The following is a 23,282-nucleotide window of genomic DNA, read 5'->3' on the forward strand; positions in this document are numbered from 1 at the left end:
TAATTATAAGCTTGAGAATAGAAATGTCCACAGCCAGGTACACTTAAGATTAATTTAATGATACTTGAGCACTATGAAGTTAATGAATATTAGCCAAAACATGCAAATTTATAAAGTACCTCCTCACAGAATATGAAAACTCCTCATGACAAGTACTGTAAATATATGTTTAGAACTTAGTAGTAATAGTTAATGCTAATAATAAACCTCTTTTGTTTCCTTAAACCTGATTCCTTTTATTCCCTCTCTTATCTAGGAGGACAACTCAGAAAAGCAACCAAAAGAACCACAGGCATAATTGGCCTTGAGACACTTGACATATGTAATTATGGCAATAACCCTTGGTTTTCTGATGTTCTTTGCACATGTAGATTACTATGGTCTTCATAAGTATTAATTAATATTGCCCCATAAGAGTTAAGGAAAGTGATTGAAAGTAATATAGGCTTATAATCCCTTATCAAGAAAACCTTAGGGGTCCACTTGTCTCAGAATTTAGAATTTTTCAGATTTAGCAAAGGTAGTACTGTGTATATTCTGAATGTTATATAACACCATGTGGGATATTGGCTAGCACCTCTTAATAAAATGCATTAGTACATTCACAGATAAGTGTATATAAATTCACTAAATGAGATAAAGACCATATATATATCCCTTCATGTCAGGATTTTCCACCAAAAGAATTGGAAAATTAAAACAACAGTTTTCAGGGATCTCTTTATTCCAGAGTTGCAGATAAAGAATTGAGGAGCTACCTTCCTGGTGGCCAATGAGATAGTGAAACACAAACTAAGCCCAGGAAGTGCAGACATAGCTTCTGACCATGAGCTACAGGAATATATGTGCCCCTTTTGGTAACATATGCTGCATGGTAACTTTTGAAAAAAAAATGTATTTGGGGGAATAGTATCATAGGCTCTCTAAAGAAAAGAATGATCAGTTTATTACATAGATCTGGGGAAAACTGGGCATCTGTCTACTGGGGTCAAATTTTTCAAGAAAAATAATCTCTTTGTCATTACCGTAATGCTGGCAATATTTATTTTTAACACCTACATAAAATTATTTTGCATATTCAGTCAATTCTGCTACAATGGATGTTTTCAAAATGTTAATTTGTTCTCTTGCTATAGGTATATTTGAGAACGGTTTGAACTTAAGGGAAGTTCTGTGGTTTTTCCATCTGTTAAAAGCACTAGATAAATGCAGAAAACTGCATACAACAGAATGAGCTGTGTAAGAAGACAAATGAACACATACATGCATACACCTGAAATAGTTACTGGCTATCTCAGTTCACCACATGTGCTAGGAGCCTTGCCCATCCATATCTGGTGTTAGAACTTTTGGACCTAGTCAGATAACTCTCCTTCCACCACTTTACAATAACTCAGTATTTGTAACTCTTCCAACACCCAGTTTCAAAAGCAAGCTTCAGATCATTTTAAAGGTAAATTGTCATATTTGGTATGTCATTCATGTATTTCTTAACTATTAATATGTATAAAACTGGCAGCATTTCTACTAGGTTCCTTTTTTAAAAAATGTGTCAATCATAGTGTTATTTAGTGTAGTGCCCCAATACCATTTTTCTCATCAACTTTTTTTCCCATGTGTGATTTTGCACAGTGCAGTGAATTTTAGAAATGCATGCATCACCTTATAGCAGAACTGACTATATGTGTTAATGAAATGTAAGGGTCAAAACACCCTGATAGACACCCTGATAGGTTGCCGCATGGTGTTTCTGAGCAGAGATACTCTAATTTTTCATGAAAACTTTCTCTAACACATGATCCAAATTAAGGTTTATTTGCAAGAAGAGAAAAAAAATATATCTTTAACCACTTTCCCACTTACCTTTTGGAGACAAGGAGAGTGTTGTTTCTGAAGGCTGAAACTTCTCTTAACAGCTCTCCCGCACCAAAAGTATCTTAGATCTACAGTTTAGAGGAATTTTCCCTCTGAGAAATTATCTTTCCAAGTTTTTCTAGGGACCTCAAACCTGAAACTGGCTCCTCTCCAAGTATATTCTGTGAATTAGACCTTTCCATCTGAAAACTTAATTTACTTTCAGAAAGCTCTATAAGTATGTCTGGATATCTACATTTGCATAATTACCACTCTCTCCTTCTCCCTTGCTTCTCTCTCTTGAGCACAGAAGTATACATTTGCCAGATACATTTGCAAGTGAGTGCATGTGACTCTTAACCCCCTGGAATTGGTGTTCTAGAGCTCCTGACACTGAACACTAATGTATTTTTCATTAGTGTTTAATGTTGGGAAATCCCATTTCACAGAGACCAAGGATTAAATTACTTCATTTGGGAGGGAACAAGTGCATTCCCCATCTTTTTCCTGAGGTTAAAAGAAAGAATGAATCTGAGATCATTTGCATTTCATAAGGGCTTAAGGTCTGGATATATTCCACTCAGTGTAACAATCCAATATTGTGAAAGTGTTAAAGATAGTATTAACTAATAGAGAAAACTTAGCATATGAAATATGGGAATAAAAACATACAGCAAAATAGATAAACATAAAATATGCATATATGTATGTGCACATATGCATGTATAAACATACATATATATAAATAATAAAAAAGTGACTACATAAAGCAATTCTTCCTACAGTAGAAATATTATAATACCACAATTGCAATTTTCAATGAAATAATTTTTTGTCATTTTTCATAAAAATAAGAGTTGCAAAGATTGTAAGGAAATCTATGAAGCAGTTAATCCAAGTGATCATAAGTGATTATCCTTCTTTTGAACAAATGTACTGAATGGAAACTTTATTTTGAACAACCGTGCTGATAGAAATGCCTAGCAATTAGTAGAGTAGATGTCATATGTGTTGTTTCAAAGTTTTCTGAGCCTTTATCTAAGAGTAATTCTTCCTCTAACCCTGGATCTCATGCTTTGCTTACCTTTCCTTAGGTCATTAAACCCTTTCCTGGTCATGGTTTTAGATAGCAAATCTGTAGTTTGTCACTACTACTCTTTTGACATCTTGGAGGGGCATTACTTTAAAGTCCTCCTTCGGGGTATTGTTTTTCCCCATGGCTTTGGAAGAGAATTGATGAAAAGACCTCCAAGGGAGAAACCTACTTCTCAGTGAACAATTGAATGTATATCCAGTGGCTGCTTTAGAATGAGAGTCAAAGGGTACAATACCTTCAACCAGTCAAATCCTTTTCAATTAGTAAAAACATTTAGGGATCTTGCTCTCTACCCAGGACTGTGTTCATTGCTATATGATGTATAAGAGAATGAGCAGATAGCCTTGCTTTAAGAAACATTTAGTCTATTATGGGTGATAAGATAAAACACATAGGACATCAAGAGAATGTCATAATATTGCAAACTCAGGGACCAAATTTATGGCAAGAACAGTAAGTGTTAGTCAGAGAAGAGTCACATTTACTTACCAAAATAGCATAATAGAAAAAGTCCTGGACTGGGAATCATCAGACATGGGCAGGCAAATTCATACAAGTTGAATAACTGAGCAAGTTACATCACCTCTCTGGGCCATGGGTTCCTCATCTGTAGCTGAACTAGATGACCCTATGATTTTACATTTAGTAAACAAATAGCTACTGACGTACTATGTTCAAACATACTTTATATGAATAAATTTAATCATTAGGAAAAATAATCATTATCTCTGTTTTACAAATGAGAGGTTAAACTTCTATGTGACGGGCAGAACTTAAACCCAGATTTGTCACACCTCCAAATCTTATGCTCTTTCCAGTATACATAGCATTATACTACCCTGCCTTCTGATCTACATTTCATGAGTTATGGTCTAAGAGGAAAGCAGATATATAAACATAAATGAAAATTCCAGAAAACTTGAAGGATTCAGTGTCTCTCAATCTTAAGAAGGAAAAGAGAACTTATATTACTAAAATCTGCAATACAGGGAATAGATCATTGACTAAAAAGTCAGGAGATGTGGGTTCTAGTCTCCACTATACTTTTGTCAAGTGTCCCTGGACAAGTCTTCTCATCTGCAAAATGAAAGGATCTCTGAGGTCCTTTGGGTTCCAGTATTCTATGCTTCCCTGAGTTCCAAGATTGGAGAGCATACTTATGGTTATGGTTATGAGTATGAGCACAGAGACTTAAAAAATTAATGAGATGTTAAGTACTAGTGATGACATTTTAGTGGATATGGGATTTGGGCTGAGCCTGGAATAATGGGGGTGATTTAGAAAATTCATGAAGCATTTTAAATACACAAAGAAAGCTGACCACCTAAAAGAATCCTTTATATGAATGAATGATCATCACTCCCTTCTTTATCCTGTTCAAATTGTCATAAAGCAAATTTATTTAAAAGGGGTACCACCTGTACTAGAAAATTCAACCAAAAATTTGTCATGCTCGGGGGACAGTAATATTGTTTTAAAATATGAAAAAAATGCCAATGTCTTTCAAATTTGTGTCTGAGGTGGAAGAATTGAAAGAAGTAATTTTATTCTGTGATCAGTCACTGCATAGTGGGCCTCAGCACAAAGCAGCTGAGCCCTTTGCTAGACATTGAAAGCCTCTAGCATTTTTCTGCTTTTCAGCTCTCAGTCATTGGGGAGGTGGGACAAAGCTATGCTGTCTACAAAGTTTATCCAGAACGTGCTGGTGTTACAAGCAATCACTTGACATCTATTATGTTTCTCCTATGGAAGAGAGGTGGCTATCAGCTACAATAGCGATTTCTTTTCAAAGGGGTTTAATTGGGGTATTTCTCATTGGGCCAAATCTACCTCACTGTCTTTATGTGTGCCTGCCAGGAAAGCAGTGGAAAAATACCAAACAATAGCAAAAACAGAAGTCTGAGGACTGCTGTCCCAGGCTGCCCCCTCCGCAAACAAGCAGAAAAAAAATTATAACAGTCTCCCTGCTGCCTAAGCTGCTGCTAACATGGCAGGGCTCCTAGAAAGGTGTGGCAGGGGGAGGGTGCAGACTACTCTTTGCGTGGCCTTGGAAATATGTATAGTAACTGGAACACACTTCCTTTTAGCCTACCTTTTACAAGTAGCACTCTAAAGTAGGGGGCTAGTGAAAAGATTAGTTTCACATAGATGAGTTACACACTTGTGAGCTGTTTTTCTGAAGTATGGATTTGCTCTTTCTCAGGTAAGCCAGAAGGTGGCCTTATATTTTTATTTGAAGTGCCAAATGATTTTCCTTGCAATGAATTTGTGCCTTTCACTGGTATTTTCCAAAGTGAGATTTTTGCAACTGATGGAAATCAGCTCACTTCTGTTCTGTAACTTAGTGTCTTGTTGATGATTTATTTGTTCAGTAGCAGAAACTATGACAAATTGTGTGAGGCGACCTCATTTACTTTTTAGTTGCTACAGCCCTGAAGAATTTACATGGAAATGCAACTGTGAATGTTTTACATTTCATGAGCATGCTGCACGTGCTTTTGTAAATTAAGTGGTATTTTTACAGAGACTGAACTTAAAACTCTTCCCCCCCACCACAGGTTATATTATCTGAAATCCTGGTAAGTCTGTCATGCTGTGTTTCCCTGTCTGCCAAGAGGGAGAGTAAGTCTCTATTTTGTGTTTTTCTTCTTTCTTTTTTAGAAATGCAGAGCAGCCCACACAACCAGTTCACCTTCAGACCCCTCCCACCGCCACCTCCACCTCCACATGCCTGCACCTGTGCCAGGAAGCCACCCCCTACAGCGGACTCTCTTCAAAGGAGATCAATGACTACTCGGAGCCAGCCCAGCCCAGCTGCTCCAGCTCCTCCAACCAGTACACAGGATTCAGTTCATCTGCATAACAGCTGGGTCTTGAATAGCAACATACCACTGGAGACCAGGTACTTGAACTATTATTGATCACACTCAACTTAAATATTGGCAGAGGATGATTCCACTGATTGCAGAAACTCATCTCACCATAGTTATCTGCCGAGACACACAAATTTACACCCAGAAACATGGGCAAAAGGGCAGGGACCTCCACAGCACTCAGGCACATACATCTAGATCTGGGCACACTCACAGACACGGATCAAATCAGATACACATGTACAGATGAAATTGCAGATGCATAAACACTTCACTGTCAGATACCCATGAAAACATAAAATGACACAATTATCTAAGCTGTCACTGCAGCTTCAAAGTGAAATGCATTTGTCCCTTGTTTGAATATGTCAAATTGTCCTGCACTATTACAGGAAAATCCAACCAATCAAAGGAACAGTGATAGTTTCCATTTTATTATAAGGTCATTTGAAAAAGTAAATTGCCTTTAAATATGTTTTTTTTTTTAAAGGATTGGCCTCATGAAGGGGAAGTATAAGTGTGACTTTAAAAAACTGGATTCGGCCTTTGGGATGAAGTTTGGTCTTTTGAGAAAAAGAAATGCTGTTGTTTTTCTGTCACTTCACAGTTTAGGTTTCCAGATTCAGTCCTGTACTCTTAGTCATGTGATTAAAATTCTACTCCTCCACAGTTCTTGGTCCCTTAGTCATGATAGACTTTAGCACTAAATGTGATTAATTGAGAAATTAATCATCATTTCTAGTTACTGGTTCTTAAATCAAAATTACAGCTTTCAGGACTAGGGGTGTGGTTCAGTAGTAGAGCAAGTCCTGGCATGCACAAGGCCCTAGGTTCAATCCTTAGTATCACCAAAAAATTTCAACTTTCTTTTAGCAAAACATGAACTAATAAAACCCAGAATTCTGTTCATCTTTTAAATTCAAGAAGTTTACACTCTTTTCTGTATGCTTTAACTTTTCCTAAAGACATTTGTATGTTACCAATGGGTATAATATACCACTTGATAGACTGTGTCTGATATACACTTCTAATATTTTCTGAGAATCAGAACAGAAAGGAAGCACTAATAAAATCATATTACAAAACTGTTTTTTTCCTTTGCAGCATATTAAATTAAATGCCAGCTGTGGCATCAGAGTATGTCACCATCAACAATTGGAAAGTACTATGGCTCAAGTCAGATAAACTCTGTATCATCTATCACTTATCAGATTAAATGGGCTCATAAACTGTTTTGTTCCCTGCCATCTCTCAAGAGAAAACATGGCAGTCAGCACCTATAGGGAATATAACACAAATGGAACAGTACTAATAGCATGGTTTGTGTATGTTTTTCAATTAAAAGAGGGAAATGAGCAAACAGAATAATGTATATCTTCTTCAAAGAGTTTTCAAACAGTGGTGATTTCCTCATTCTTCTATTGATTTCTTGCAAAGCTTAGTGATAGAGTACTGAGGAAGCAGTGGGCAAATATGGTTAACTAGCAATTCTGACAAGTACACATACTCCTTTCCTCTTTGAAGCCAAATAACAGGAAATCTGGAAGGAGGGTGGGCATGGGCTCAGGCAAATGGAGAGAGAAAACTATTCTTATTTGAAATGTACATCTAGGCATGTTTGTACAAACTGCACCCACGGACCTTCTGTATCTATGCAAGGAATATATTAATTGGTCTCAGTTTCATAAGACGCAGAGAAGAACATAAGTTTTCATGTAAGATTGAGCAGAGACCCTTTTTAGTACATTTGAAAATATATTCAGCATCACAAAAATGAGTTAAAAATATCTAGAAGCCTTATCAGATTGATCAGCTAGGATTTTCCAAAATATATACTTTAAAATGTTCATTTCAAATTTAGTCAATAAAAGGTTACTGTGGGTGTACAGGAACTTGTGCATGAGCTGTGTAGCAGAACCTCTCCAATTCTCAGATTCCTCATCTGTAAAAAAATAATACAAAAATGCCTGCTAGGGCTGGAACTGTAGCACAGTGGTAGAGTGTGTAGTTGGTCTATACAAGGCCCTAGGTTTATTCCTCCACCCCCACCCCCCCAAAAAATGCCTTCCATAGCCAGTTGTTAGGAAAGTCAAGTTAGTAGAGATACTTTATACAGTGCCTCATATACTGTAAAGCACTACACAATTGAAAAGTAATGTTATTATGCCTTAAACCACTACTAGAAGGTATTTCCCCTCTTTTTTTGTCTTTTTAAAAAATGTTTTTTATTAGTGCATTCTAGTTATACATAATAGGGGTCCATTTTGACATAATAATATATGAATGGAATAGAATTTCCTCCATTTTATTGCCCAGTGCTTCCTCTTTCTTTTTTTCTCCCTTCCCTGTTCCCCTCTGTCTACTCTAATGGTTGGAAGGTTATTTTTGAACCAAAACCTGACCCTTCTTAATTCCGCCCATCTTCCCCTGATCTAATTTTACGGTCTCATAGAATAAATAAAACTCCTCTCATACCTGATAGCCCTTCACTCTTGAGTCTACTCTTTGGGTGAAATGGTTCCCCAGTTCCTTCACCTGTTCTTCACAATTTACTGGTTTCAAATCTCCCTTCTTGGTCTCCTTTAAAACACACTCCAGTCTGTCCAAACAGTTCTTGAAAGGTAATGTTCAAGACTGAATGCAGGTGTGAATTATTAGGTTCTCTGGTTGCAGGGAGCAGAGTGAATTCTGGTTGCCTTGACTAATTGAGAATATCTTTTCAATGTGTGTGATATTAGTCCCTGGGAACCCAGAAAGCACTGGTCAACATCCAAAGGAAGAGCACAGCCTAGAGATCTCTAACATAAATAAAAACCCAGAAATGTTTTCCATTTTTTTTCCAATATCTTTCTTTGCCTAATAGCATATTTTTTCCATTGGCCCAATCTTTCTTTTTTCTATTGCAGATTTTCTAATTTTTCATAGAAATATATGGTTCCACTGCACCACATGACTCCACGTGTACCTCCTGACAACTTTCACCTTATTCCTTTAGCTATAATGTCTCATTTCTAACTGTTTAATTCTCTTTATATTTCTAGGTTCAGAAATCTAAGAAAGGGAATTTGATTAACCCAATTCATCTCTTTTCTACTATACTGTGTTTAAGTGTCTTAGTAAATCCTGTCGGGTATTCTTTCAGTCACCTGAGGCTACAGGGAGACAAAAATGATATGTTCGAACAAAGTAACATGGCCACCTATGGATGCATCTTGAGCAAGAGCTGAGAACAGATCTGATTGATGCCCCTTAAATGAGACTCTTACCAGTCACCTTGACTGATGCATTAGAGTTGTGGGCTATGACCAACAATCAGTCACCTCCCTTGTTTAATGATTATTTCTTTGGTTGGTCACATGGCAATAATGATGTACATTGAGAATACTAGTAAATAAACACCTAAACTTTTCTTAACAAGTTCCAAGGCTAAGCCATATTTTATTCTACAATAATAAAACTGAAACTTTTAATTGTATGTTTGAGAAAGGGAGTGTTGGTAGAAATATGTTTAGGGCCTTGATCTGGCCTAATTCAGTTTCATGTTGTTAGCATGTGGAGGTATAGCCAAATTCTGATTCTGCAATGCATGGTGTTTGCTTTACTCCAATATTTGTGCATTATGTCAGTTTGCTTGATATGCTTCTCATTTTTATCTAAGTCATTAAAAAATTTTTACTTAGAACTAGATCAAGATCAGAGCTCCGTGGCATGCCACTAGAAACCTTCCTGCAGGTTGACCTTTATCTGTCAGGCAGCATTCTTTTACTAGCATATAACCTATACGTCTCCATTTGTTCACAGGTATATCAAGGGACCTTGTCAGATGATTTGCTAATATTTAGATACTGTATGCCTACATTTTTACTGATTTGACAATCTAATAACCATTCAAAAATATAAATGAAATTATATTTATTTAGTATGACTTCCTCTTCATAGAGAATTTATTCTGTCTTCTCATGGTTACTACTTTTTCCCTTAGGTGCACACAAACCTTTCTTTTAATAACCTGTTCTAAAATACTTAATTTAATCCTCATGATGTTTCATGATCTGGTCAAAGGAGCCCATATACTTCCTATCACTTTTGAAAACTAAAGCTAGTGTTTGCCATCTCCAGTCTCTCTTTATTTGGGGGGGAGGTTACTGGGGATTGAACTCAGGGCACTCGACCACTGAACCATATCCCCAGCCCTATTTTGCCTTTTATTTAGAGAGACAGGGTCTCATTGAGTTGCTTAGCATCTCACTTTTGCTAAGGCTTACTTTGAACTCAAGATCCTCCTGCCTTACCCTCCAGAATTGCTAGGATTACAGGCATATGCCACCATGCCTGGTGCCATCTCCAGTCTTTTGCCACATTTTACCCATGCCATAGTCTCTGAAACTTTATCAACTGTGACTAGGTGATCCAATCTACAAGACCTTTCACCACTCTGGGATAGAATTTTAATTCATTTAGAACAGTCAGATGCCTTTTAATGAACAACAACTTCATAAGGCTGTTGTGAGGATTAAATGAGTTTATACTAGCAATGTGCTTAGAGCACCAAGGAACATAGTAAGCACTTGATAAATGGTAGTAATAATAATAGCAATAATAATAACCATATATCATGCTTCTACTTTTTGTCCCTTTCTCTAATTAAAAGTGTTTCCATCCTTATGTTCACAATATTCCCTAAGTAAACACATACATTATTCCACTTCCTTTCTTGGTAAACTTTTAAGTAGAATATACTCTTTCATCACTGTATTCCGCTCTTTAGCACCAACCCCCTTCCCCATGTTTTGATGATACATACTTGTGAGGCTTTGTGAGACTGTGCTGTGATCAACCTCCAAAACATCTTTTGGATTGCTGCCTGCCTACTGTCATTCAGAGAATCAATGCCCTGGCTACTTAGTACATTCAGAGCTGTTCTCTGTCCTGATCCTTCCCTTTCTCACAAATCATTAGCATTTTTACCATACCTCCAGACCTTCTTTTAGTATACCTAATACCTGGATTATCTATTTTGGGTGAGGGATCTTTTGCAACCTGGGAAGATGGGCATGTTGCCAAAGCTGGAGAGGCTGACTAATGTGTGTGTGCTTCAACATCTCAGGACTAAGCTACCTATATTGTTGTCAACCTAAGACATATCCAACTTCTCTGGACCTCAGTTGTGCCATCCTTTATGTGGAGAAAATGACAGCCCTACCTCGTGGGATTGTTTTAAGAACTGAATAAGAAAACACATGTGAAATATCTGTTCAGAGCCAGACTCCTAGATAGTGTACAATAAATATTATTTATTTGATATAAAGACCTAGCACTGATCTTCTGGCAAAGGAGAAGAATTCGGAGTCACTACCATTTAGAGAGTCACATTAGCTTTTATCTGTTCTTTAAGCATTCAGTATTCACATATATCTCCCAGTCTGTGGATTTTTGAGTGCATCCCACCCAGTAAGGTATTCAGCAAGCATTTATTGGTAATTCCTTGTGCACTGAGACTACTATGAAGAATGGGAATCCATGAACTTCAAAAACTTAAGGTCTAGTATTCATAACAATAATAGCTAAATATATAGCATTGCTATATATGAAGCACTGCTCCAAGTCCCTTATGAACCAGTTCCTATAATCCTTACACTAGTGCCCCTTTATGGCAGGTACTATTAAAAATTTTTAGTTGTTGATGAACCTTTATTTTATTCATTTACTTATATGTGGTGCTGAGAATCAAACTCAGTGCCTCACACAGTGCTCCACCACTGAACTACGATCCCAGCCCTGGTACTAATTTTTTCTTAATTTTTTCTAGTCATAGGTAGACATGGTACCTTTATTTTATTTATTTATTTTTATGTGGTGCTGAGGATCAAACCCAGTGCCTCACATGTGCTAGGCAAGCCCTCTACCACTGAGGTACAACCCCAGCCCCTGTGGTAGTTACTATTAGTGCCACCATACACAACTGAAGAAACTGAGGTTCTGAGAAGTTAAAGAGCTTCATAAGATCCCATAATACAACAAAATGGAACCACATCAGGTTTTGAATACAGCTTATGAATCTAAGGTCTTCACATTTAACCACTATGCATTAATGCCTTTCTGTAGTAGTGTGTGGGGGCAAAGCGAGATAAATAAAACCATGATGTGTGCTTTGTTATATTTAAGTAATCCAAAAGTAGAAACATTTGGGGATGGTGGACCTAACCAAAATGGGAATAATGATGGCCAAGGAAGTGTTGAAGTAGGTAAAAGGGGAAAAGTGGAAATTTCCTTGAGAAAATTGCCTGAAATCATTTTTATAAAATTAGGAGAAATGAGATGATAATGGAGAAAAGGGTATTCTGGTAAAAGCATATCATAACACAAAGTCATACCTAGTCAACAGTATCCATTTAAGTCATATTAGGCACAATTCTTCATATTATTCCTTTCCCTTTTCCTCCACTGCCATTTAAACCCTTTTGACCAGGTTAATTATTCTATGAGAAAGTATTTTCTTTCTAATACTGAGAGATAATGACTATGGAACCAATGAACTATCATTCTCAAGGTAAAGGCCAAAAGTTGAAATTTCATGCTGAAATTCATATTATTAAACTGCTGTTTTCTCCATCCTTGTTCAGGGGCCCATCTATGGATATATTAGAGTTTACAGAGCCTCTCATGCTTTAATTCTCCTTCAGAAAGCTTCTTTTTCTCCCTGCCAAGTGAGTCTCAGTCCCAACCATATCATTTAGCTTTGATGGCACACAGCCTTGTACCTTCTTGATAAAAAAATGTTTAAAAGTAGTTAAGTTGTTTGGATTTTAGAAGCCAACAGATATGGCTTTAAGGTTCAGTGTTGCTTCTAATTAGCAGTGCGAACCTAGGCAAATTACAGAACCTTTCTTAATCTGTTTTCTGATTTAAAAAATAGGTTAATAGCATTCACATAATTTGGTTATCACAAGGAGTGTTTTAAAACTCACTTATAGTTTGCACTCTCGTTTCTGTTTCCTTCCCCCTCATTTCTGTTTTTCTTCCCCTGTGTCATATCCCTTCCTTTTTCATCCCCTTGACATCAGTTTTATTCCTTTTGGCTTTTCAGAATCCTAATCAACTGCTTTCCTTTATCTGTTTCTCCAATCCAAGCACTTTGAGTACAAGTGGTCTGGCCTGCCTTTAACACTTGGTTAAGTGGAGTGATGCTTATTTTAATCAGGATTCAAACCTAACTCACTCCCTGCAGAGCACTGGAATCGTTCTCTTAGCTCCTCATCCCCCTAATCTAGATTCACTTCTAAGTGGAATTGTAGTCATTTTTGGTTTCCCTACATTATTCTCTTTGCTGTCCCTCAGTTCACATTCCTAACTCAAAGTTTATTTGATAATCTGTTGCTTATTAGAATTTTTGGCCAAGCATTGGTTCAATACCCCAACTAATTGTGCTTGACCTACTCTTAGATGGTATTTTTTCTCAGAGCAATGTTGATAAATATTAGCCATGATCTATTCAGCAAAATGCATCCTGGTTAAAGATTTTGCTTTAAATTTAGAAACCTGAGTTTCAGATTAACATGATCACCCAGCTCACAAAGATAAATCAGAATTGTGTGGAGTAGTCACATCTGGCCTGAAAAGTGGTTAGCAACCATCTTTATTGATTTTTAGCATATTCTGACAGATGGCTGTAGTTTGGTATGAGGCTAACTGTCCTTGCTGGCTTTAGGCCAATGTGACAACTAAATGGAGTCCACAGGGTGATTTTTATGAAAGAAGAGCAAAGGCCATTGGTGGAGGAGATGTTGTCAAGGATTGAAAAGAGAAAAGAAACCTATATGACTAATGCTTGTTTCCACACTCATAGAGCTAGTGTCTGTCTTGGGGAAATAAGAACCATTTGGAAGAAATATTCATTAAGGGCAATGGCAGTGATTTAAATATCTATGGAGTAATAGCCTTTACATGTTAACCCATAAATGTAAGTTCTCTAGTACCAGTTATAATTCTTTATTATTTAGTAGTACTAAAATCTACCTAATATTTATAAGTAGCATTTTCCATAGGACATTTGCAATGGAAAAATAGATTTACAGACATATTTTTTCCTTCAATAATGAGTAGCAAGGAAAAAAACTCAGAATGTACATATGCAGAGCTTAGATCTAACAATATTTCATGCTTTAAACCTTTAACAGCACTGGGGTTAGCAAAATCTATCTTCAGCCACAGATTTAAAGATTCTTTTAAAGACAGGAAAAGACTTCTTAGAACTAATCTATGACCTATAAATCCTGTTTACTACACATGAGCAGGAATCAACCAAGCTTTTCAGTCTACACCAAACGATGGATGTAGAATATGTTAAATTTACATGAAAAAGAATTCTGTATCCTCAAAAATATGTTTTACATATTGAGAGTAAAAATATATCTATAATAGTCTAAGTACTTAGGCATTGAGAAACAATATTTTGGAGGTCATTATGATGCAGTTACTAATCTCTTTGGTGGTGGTATTATTTTTAAATATTCTTTTTAATTGTTTATTCTTAAGTTCATTTCAAAACAAAGCCATAAGCAAGCACAATTTATTTCATTTTATAAGGAAAGAAAATTTCACCATAGGTGAAAGAATATCTGATATTATTAAGGAGAAGATTTATTTAGCAATCCAAATGTGAACATAAATAGGTATTTTAGAGAATTTTTAAAAGTTTGTTGGTTGATGTACTATATATCCACCAACAATTAAATTTTAGAGGAATCTCTGTATCTCCTTTTTGCCTCCCCTTACCTTATATACTTTCCTACCTCAGATTGTATATTTAAAACAGAAATGCAGGGTTTTGAGCAAGAGAGAAAACAATTTTTAACAACCTTATTAACTACAAAGTTACTTATCTAGTTAATCATAATACATATCTTCATTATCATGTTGTTAACAGACACTTGCTTATTATATTTTACAGAAAGTATGAAGTACATTTGAAGTAGCAGAAAGTGATTTTCCTGTTTATTATTCTGATTTTCAACAGGTGTGTGTGTGTGTGTGTGTGTGTGTGTGTGTGTGTGTGTGTGTGTGTATCAAAGACATAACAGTAAACCTCTCCCTTTGGGAGAAACCAGCTGGTTCTTCATTAAATCCACAACACAGAAATGTTTGTAGCTTTAAATGTGAAAGATAAGATCAGGTCAAGTCTTGGGGTCTTTGAAATGTCTCTGCAAGAGTTGTGAAAAGGTGGTACTCAGTATTCCATTTAAAGAACAGGAAAGCTCAAAAAGAATTTCTCCCTTTGGCAAACAGATAAGCAAATAAACAGTAACATCTGTGTCTCTGTTCTGTTAAAAAAAATTTGTGTGTATGCAAAGATATAAGAAAGTATATAATGAAAGTACTTTAAATGAGGCTACAACAAAGACAAAAACCCTGCCTTTAATGAGCTTACATTGTAGTGGGGGAGAGAGCCACCTTTCCTCTAAAATGTTAAGCATTTTAATGTTTGTATTAGTGCATTATATTTATACATAACAGTGTGGTTCATTTTGCCATATTCATAAATGTATATAACATAGTTTGCTCCATTTTAATCCCCAGTACTTCCTCATTTCTTCCCTTCCTCCCTCCCCTTGATGCAGTTATTCTACACTATTGGTCTCTCTTTTATTCATTTTTAATTGGTACATTATAGTTATATATAAAATTGAAATGCATTGTGATATATTCCTGCATGCACATAGCATAATTTGGTTAACTTCATTCTCTACTTCCTCTTCCTCTCTATTTTTCCTCTTCCTATTTTTCCTCTTCCTCTCTCCCTATTCTACTCTACTGATCTCCCTTCTATTTTTCTGAGACCCCTCTTTTTATTCCTCTTTTCTTCTAGCTTCAACATATGAGAGGAAATATTTGACCCTCAATTTTCTGATTCTGGCTTATTTCACTTAGCATGATATTCTTCAGTTCCATCCATTTACCAGCAAATGACAATTTCATTCTTCCTTATGACTGAACAGAACTCCATTGTATACATATACCACATTTTCTTAATCCATTCACCTATCAACTGGCACTAGGAATGGTTCCATAACTTGACTATTGTGAATTGTGCTGCTGTAAACATTGACATATTTTTATCACTATAGTATTCTAATTTTAATTCTTTTAGATAAATATCATGGAGTGGGATAGCTGGGTCATATGGTTGTTCTATTCCTAGTTTGAGGTACTTTCATACTGCTTTCCAAAGTGGTTGAACTAATTTGCACTTTCACCAGCAATGTGTAAGTGTACATTTTCCTCACATCCTTGCTAGCAGTTATTGTTACTTGTATTATTGATGATACTATTAGCCTCAATAAGATTAACATTTTAGTTGTTGTAGCCAAAAATGTTAATCTTATTGAGGCTAATAATGTTGTAGGACTTGGTTGAATGGAATTTGGAAGATGGGAGAGGAGATTCAAAAAGAAGGGAGAAAGAAGTCAAAGATACCTTAGATGTCTTCCTTTACCTGCCTTTACCTCTATCTTAGTCAATTCAAGTACTTTAACAAAATAACTTAGACTGGGTATTCTATGAACCATATAAAATTATTCCTAACAGTTCTGAAGGCTGTGAAATCTTAAGATCAAGGCCCCAGAAGACTTAATTTCTTCTGGGGTGACGGCCCATTCCTCATAGATGGCCCCTTCTTATGGTGTCTTTTTTAAATGGAAGAAGGGGACAAGTTCCCTGAAGCCTCTTTTATGAGGGCATTAATCCTATCCATAAATGTGGAACCCTTACAACCGAATCACCTCTCAAAAGCCCCACTTCTTAATGTAACACATGAGGGATTAGATTCCACCTTATGAATTTTAGAGGGACACAAACATTCAGAATTTAGCAACCTCCCCACCTCAACTTTCATTTAGAAATTCTTAATCTGTGATCTCATAGCTCCCTGTACATATATCTATTAGAACCTCTAGTTCATTGTATATTTGTACCACAAATCTTTTATTTATTTGTCTTTATCCCCCATCACAACTTAAATAAGGAATTATGTCTTTTCTTACTAATATTCTTTAGCACTTGGCTCATACTTTTCAACAAAAATTTTATAGGATGCACAGACAGACTATCTGAGCAGGAAACTATAGATGGAGTAAATATTTAAAATCAAGAACAGAAGTTGGTAGAAGCAGAGAATGAATTCTGCTTTGGAAATACTGGAATATCTGTGTGGGATATCCAGGTCAAAGTGTCCTATATCCAATAAATTGTTGAAAATATGTATCTAGGTGCAGAGAGGAAGGGAGAGAAACATTTTCTCTTCCCACTTACTGAATGTTTACCACGTGCCAAGTATTTGCTAAGGAATTATACCATTTATTCCAACTTGCAGTTTTAAAAACTGAGGTGTAGAAAAGTTGAACAACATGCCACAAGGTCACCAGTTAGTAAGTAGTGGAACTAGTTCAAACCAGGTATATCTGATTCTAGCGCTCATGATAGGCATGGTTAATTGGTAGATATAGTAATTGAATTTCTGTGAATGATAGAGGATATCTTGAATAACTTAGTAAGTTCAATGCAAGACTAAGAGAAGGCTATAAACAACACCATGAAAACACTTTTATCGTAGCAGTCCAAGAAGGAGAAAAAGCCAGAGTAAATAATTGAGGACTAATCATGCAAGAGCACAAACAAGAGAGGGAAAAATTGCAAGGAGATGGTGATCATGATTTTCAAATGCCACAAAGGAGCCAAATAAAACATGGATGAGAAGAGACTATTGATTGAATCTGTCAATTACAAACTTTTAAGCAGCCAATTTCAGTAATGTGGTGAAACTGAAGCTACACTGCCTTGGGTTTGAAGAATGGGTAAGAGATAAGAAAATGGAAACAAAAAGTAGACTCCTCTTTTGAAATGGGATGGAAGATTGAAAGGAAGCTGAATCTAGGTAAAAGTTTCATGCAAATTGGAAGAGGAATAAAAAAAGAACTATATTCCATGAGGAGGTACACAGTGGTCATCAGGATGGTGATGTTATGAATTGGAAGAACAGGAAGAAATTGGCATATCAAGTTAGAGAGCAAGTTTCTTTAATGGTAAAGGACATAGAAATGTGCAGGCATCATTACATACTGCTGAAGAAACTATGTGATTCCACATAGCAGTAGAGGCTTCCCAAGTTGCTAAGTCTCAACAAGAGCACATAAGTGATGATGACAGAAACTTCAGGAATTAATATATATCATATGTGTAAAAATTTGCCTCAGTTATTCTCACAGTAGAAAGTGATAATGTATCCTCCTACCCTTACTTAAAATTGACTTTCAAATATAAATCATATTCCCAAAAGCAAATAACTGTCATTGCCAATCCATGATCTTAACTCAAACTTCTCATCTATATCGGACATACACAATATACTAGATGATGACTTGTTTTTGATGAAAATATTTAATAGTGATATGTATTCTCAAGACTTGCATTAACAAAATAGATGCTAATATAAATGACTATTTCTAGTTTGTGAAAATATCAACTACAATATGATATTAGCTTCTTAAGTAAATTTAATTTCTTTTGGCATAAAATGTTTACAATCTTTTATTTCCCCTAACTTTCAACTAAAATAATTATCTTTTATCTATGACAGTCTAATCTTTCAAACTTTGTAATTAACATAGTGAATGGTCAATTACTTAGAAAATTTATGGCAGCATGGCTGGTTCATTTTTAGTAGCTGAATAAATTTTATTAAAAAACTCAGATTTTATGTAATGTATACATGTAAGCATGTGTGTGTATATGCACATATAGGCATGTGCATATGTAAGTATGTATGGATAATTCTCAATCGTCTAAAATACTTACACTTATTATCTAATTTCAAACTCTAAACAGCCCTGGGAAGTAGACATAATAGAAATTATGCCCAATTTAAAGATGTGTAACAGGGTCTCAGAAATTTTTATTAATGTATCCTATTGGTAGCTGGAATAAGATTTGGAGCTGAAATGGAAGTCTCCATACAACTATTCCAATTGTTAACAATTCATCTCTGGTATATAAAGAACCACAAGTCTCCCTTTTTATCTTCTGGTGAATATGTATGGTTCAGTTAAATTTCCCTGCCTGGAGACATCATCCAGTTTTTATTCTATTTATATTAAAATCTTGATGAGCTTAAATGCCCAGAAAACTGGGAAGATCTGGTTAATTGGATTTGGTGATTAGCTTAAGGTTAAATGGAACTTTTCAAAAATTGCCATTCTTGTTGAAAACTATTCTTAATTATGAATACACTTTCCATTTTAATCCAAATGATCATAATTTAATCTTTTATAATTGAAAATATTATAGTTACCAGAGTTGTCATTTCAAACATGAAATTTTATTGTACAGTGCTCTAGATATAGAGGATATTGTACATGAGCAAAATATCTCTTGGCCCCAGGATATCCTCTACCAATTTTGAATGTCCTCCTCTGAGTAGGTAAAAAAGCAATGGGTTTAGAGTTACAAATCTCGAGTCCAAGGCCAGTTCTGCCACTCAATAACTGCAAACTCGACATTACTTTTTCCCTCTCAGCCTCATTTTCCTCAATAATCAGATGAGGGAATGAAGTTAAATATTTGAAATACTCTGATTTTACAATCTCTGTCATTCTGTGACTTGCTTCTTATTACTTGCTCCTCCATTGAAAGAATACTGATCAATTGAGCTTTCCGGTTAGTTGTAGTCTAATTAATCGCAAGTTTGTTAATTCAAGGTGAAGCCCCCAAACAAGTGAAATAAAATTGAACAATTGTGATTTCTTCAGAATTTCCAATATCCGAAACAAAATGAAGAAGATTCTACATTTGCCTGTTTGTCAGGGGGTAATACTAATGGCAGGCAAGTGTAAGGAAGGGAACAGTGTTAGGGCAGTGCAAGACTAGTCTGTGAAGTCATTTTGCCGGATACAAAATAGGTTGTCATTAAAACTTTGTTAAATAAATCCATTTAGAAAACAAAGCCCTTCATGGACACAAGATTTAAGATGTAACAACTTCTATAGCAATCTACCATTCCTTGGTTCATACTATAAACCTCTGATTCAATTTCAATGTCTTTCATTGTATTGTCATTCTCACTCTAATATGAATAAATAAAACTTTATGTTTTGTACTGAAAAATAAAAATTGTGTTGGTTTAGGTTCCAACTGGCCATATCTATTCTGTGTCCTGTGAATTCATGATGGTTTTCCTAAGTATTGAAAATGACATATGGAGAAAATAAAGTCTAGTTTAATATATTTGCCAAATAAGATGCATATTTAGAGGTCAAAGAAGTGCATAAATTCACTATTATTTTGAAGTTGACCTTTCCTTGTTTATCTCCCTCTGCTGTCACTAAATAATTAAAGGAAACTGATGTGTTTTGTCTTTGAACTCTTAAATCACCACAATAAGGAAGTAGAAAGAGAACATTTCATGGGAAGAAAGTCCTGATTCCCACAAATTATCCTGTGCTCGAATGGGATTGTGGCTACTGAGCTTTAAAGCATAGCACAAAGCTGAATTTGACCATTTCTTAGGTGGAGTTAATACTGAGGGAGTTAATACTGTTTCAGTTGCTATGATTATTATATATTCTGCATGTTTTAATCAGTAGTTCAGTTTTTAAATTTATGACTTGTGACAGGTGCAGGAGGGAAACAATTTGAGAGGCAATTTTAAAAATTGAAATAAAAATGCTTTCTATTCTCCATATCTTAAAAATATTTCCTTGTTTGGTCAGTAAGGGTGAATGTTTCAGGCATTTATGAGTGAGTTGTATATGCACCCTGGCTCCAAGGTTCAGTGTATTTGTTTGGATAATATACAAATTCCAAGTGAAAGTAGTCTCAAAGAAGAATAGCTGTGAGCTTGAGAGAGGAAGATAAGATCCTGAGTGCCTGGAAAGAAAATATTTTTCTAGAAATCTTTAATGACAGATTCCCTCCCATAGAGATGTTGAATACTCAAAACTGCATGTTCCAATTGAATGAATAGTTTTAGACCAAGATTTCTCAACCTTGCCACTATTGACATTTCAGGCTGAATAATTCATTGCATATATGCCTTCAGGAAGCAGATTGTCCAGTGCATTGTAAGATGTTTAGCAGCATGTCTGGCCTGTACCTACTAGATGCCAGTGGCCCTTTCCCCAATCATGACAACCCAAAATGTCTCCAGACATTACCAAATGTTCCCCATGGGTCAATTTATCCACAATCAAGAAACACTCTTTTTCACTGATGTTTCCCAACCTATTCTTGGTATTATTGAGACAGACTTTATTGTTATTTGTTCCCTTTTTATGCAACCCCTATTCAGACTCTTACAATTCCATGTTTACCTTCCCTTCTTCCCTCTTCCTATCCCTACTTCTGAGGCATTTGTTTATTTAGATAGTTCTCCAGTTTATACTGTGATTAAGAGTGGAAACCACAAAATTAAATCCATGTAACTCTAAACCTCCTCCTATTGCTTTCATATAATTTTTAATTAATAAACTTGTCTTTGTCAGAGTCTTAAGCAAGAGGAGTGTATAGTGACACATTGAATATATACATGGCTTTGTACTGCATTTAATTGGTTTGTTGGCTGGAACTACAAAAGAATGGAAGGTTATACTGTATCCTTGGTGACAGTTTAGATCTTATGAAGACAGCCTATAGCAAAGGAGGCCAGGTGATCACTAGAACAACTAAAAAAATATTCTATAACCTTGTAAATATAACCATTTTATATTTATTTATCATCAACCTATCTATAGCATCTCTTATCTTATTCCTCTCTCTTCAGTACTCTTCATTCTCCCCGTGTTTATTCTTTATTCTCTATCTTCTGCCTTCCTTCAGACCTATACTACTTTGGGGGATTTCCAGGCTGTTCTGATATTGTTCTTCACCAAAAAGTTATACAGACACAGAGGCCTGAAAAATAAATGGCATATTTGAAAAGACGCATATGGCATAGGATGACTAGAAGCATAGAGGGCTTTGGAGATAATAGTAGTGGTGAGGCTGACAGGCCCACAGAGGGCAGGGCACAACATGAAAGATCTTATAAAAGTGGTATACCTTCATTTCAAACATAGAAAGAACACATACAGTCTCAAATAACTACAATTTCTGTCACCCAAAGATCATTATCACTACTATTTCCATGTGTTTTGCTCTAAATTAAATTTCTGTGGAGTAGGTATTTGAGTTTTATTTGTTTTTAGTTTTGGGGTGGAATAGGACAGCACAGGGCTATGTTGAAAATATATACCCTAAGAATTCAGTTTTTTCCCCCCAACATGGAAGATTGTTATTGCCTTAGGAATTTTGCAGTAACTGAGAGCAGATAACATTTCAAACTAAATCAAATAAAAAGGAGGTTTTAAAAAATGATAATGGGTATTCTATTCTCACAATGAAAAAAGCACAATAAGAACCTAATAAAGGATGGAACTCTTTCCATCATTCTTTGTCTTTCTAGGGCCACATGGATGTATCATTTCTGTTTCTTTCTACGTATTTGTTCTATTTTCAGGTTTTACTTTAGATGCAATTTCTTTCTTTCTTCCCTTATTATATTGTATCCCCATCTCTGGATCAAGATTACCTTGCATTTGGATTCCCCAGTAGACTGTGTCTCCGTGTCTAGATTTCAGGGAAGGAATACAATTTCTCTCAAGTTGGCTACCTCATTCTTGTCAATTAACTATGGCTACATGGAATGGGGATTGAGGGATGGGGAAATCATGGATAGGAATGCCTTGTCAAAGGCTCTGTGCTGAGAGAGAATAATCGGCATATCTGATATGCTTATATGGTTGCAAATTTTTTGTATTTTCTATGATGCACAATATTCCATGGAATTAATTATTAGGTTCCTTTCTTTCTTGGGTCTATTCACTTCCCATAAGTAGATTGAGGACCCTGAGTTTGGAAGTTTTTAAACCTGGAAGTATCAAAACATCACTTTGCACACACTTTATATTTCTTCATCCAGAACTCAGTCACATGACTACACCTAAGAGAAATGGGAAATGTATTCTACCTGCCCTGGAGGGGAGAATGGAGCTGTTTGTTAGGAGCAGGCATTCTCTGCCTCAGGCCACCTCCTTGATTTTGTGGCTATTATTTCAAATAATGACCAATCCTTTTATATGCTTGTCTTTTAGGAAAATTTTATGCCACAGAGATTAGGAAACTGAATTGAGTGGCATTTCTTAATATTTTATGACATGATAAAACATTTTTACCTTTAAATTACATGCATGAGTAAGACTGTCAAAGAAATAAGAACTGGTATTAAGCAATACCAGTTTTAAAAACAACTTTTAAAGGATATTTATGAACATTATGAGCATTAAGGGCTCAGTACAGGATGTTCATAAACATCCTTTAAAAGTTGCATTAAGGGCTCAGTACAGTGGTGCACACTTATGATCCTAGGGACTCAG

At 35.7% G+C, this 23,282-nt stretch overlaps 1 protein-coding gene across 7 annotated transcripts in view; it reads left to right on the forward strand.

The window, feature by feature from the left end:
- The window catches only part of TENM1 (teneurin transmembrane protein 1), a 753,664-nt gene that overhangs the window by 417,119 nt on the left and 313,263 nt on the right, over positions 1-23,282 (forward strand). For all 7 annotated transcript variants that reach the window (XM_079123321.1, XM_079123316.1, XM_079123318.1 and 4 more), the window contains one exon: positions 5,612-5,852. In XM_079123321.1, coding sequence (XP_078979447.1) covers positions 5,612-5,852 — 241 coding nt within the window. The remainder of the gene's footprint in view (positions 1-5,611; positions 5,853-23,282) is intronic.

The sequence above is a fragment of the Sciurus vulgaris genome (genome assembly GCF_902686455.1).
Source record: "Sciurus vulgaris genome assembly, chromosome: X".
In the NCBI taxonomy this organism is placed as follows: domain Eukaryota; kingdom Metazoa; phylum Chordata; class Mammalia; order Rodentia; family Sciuridae; genus Sciurus; species Sciurus vulgaris.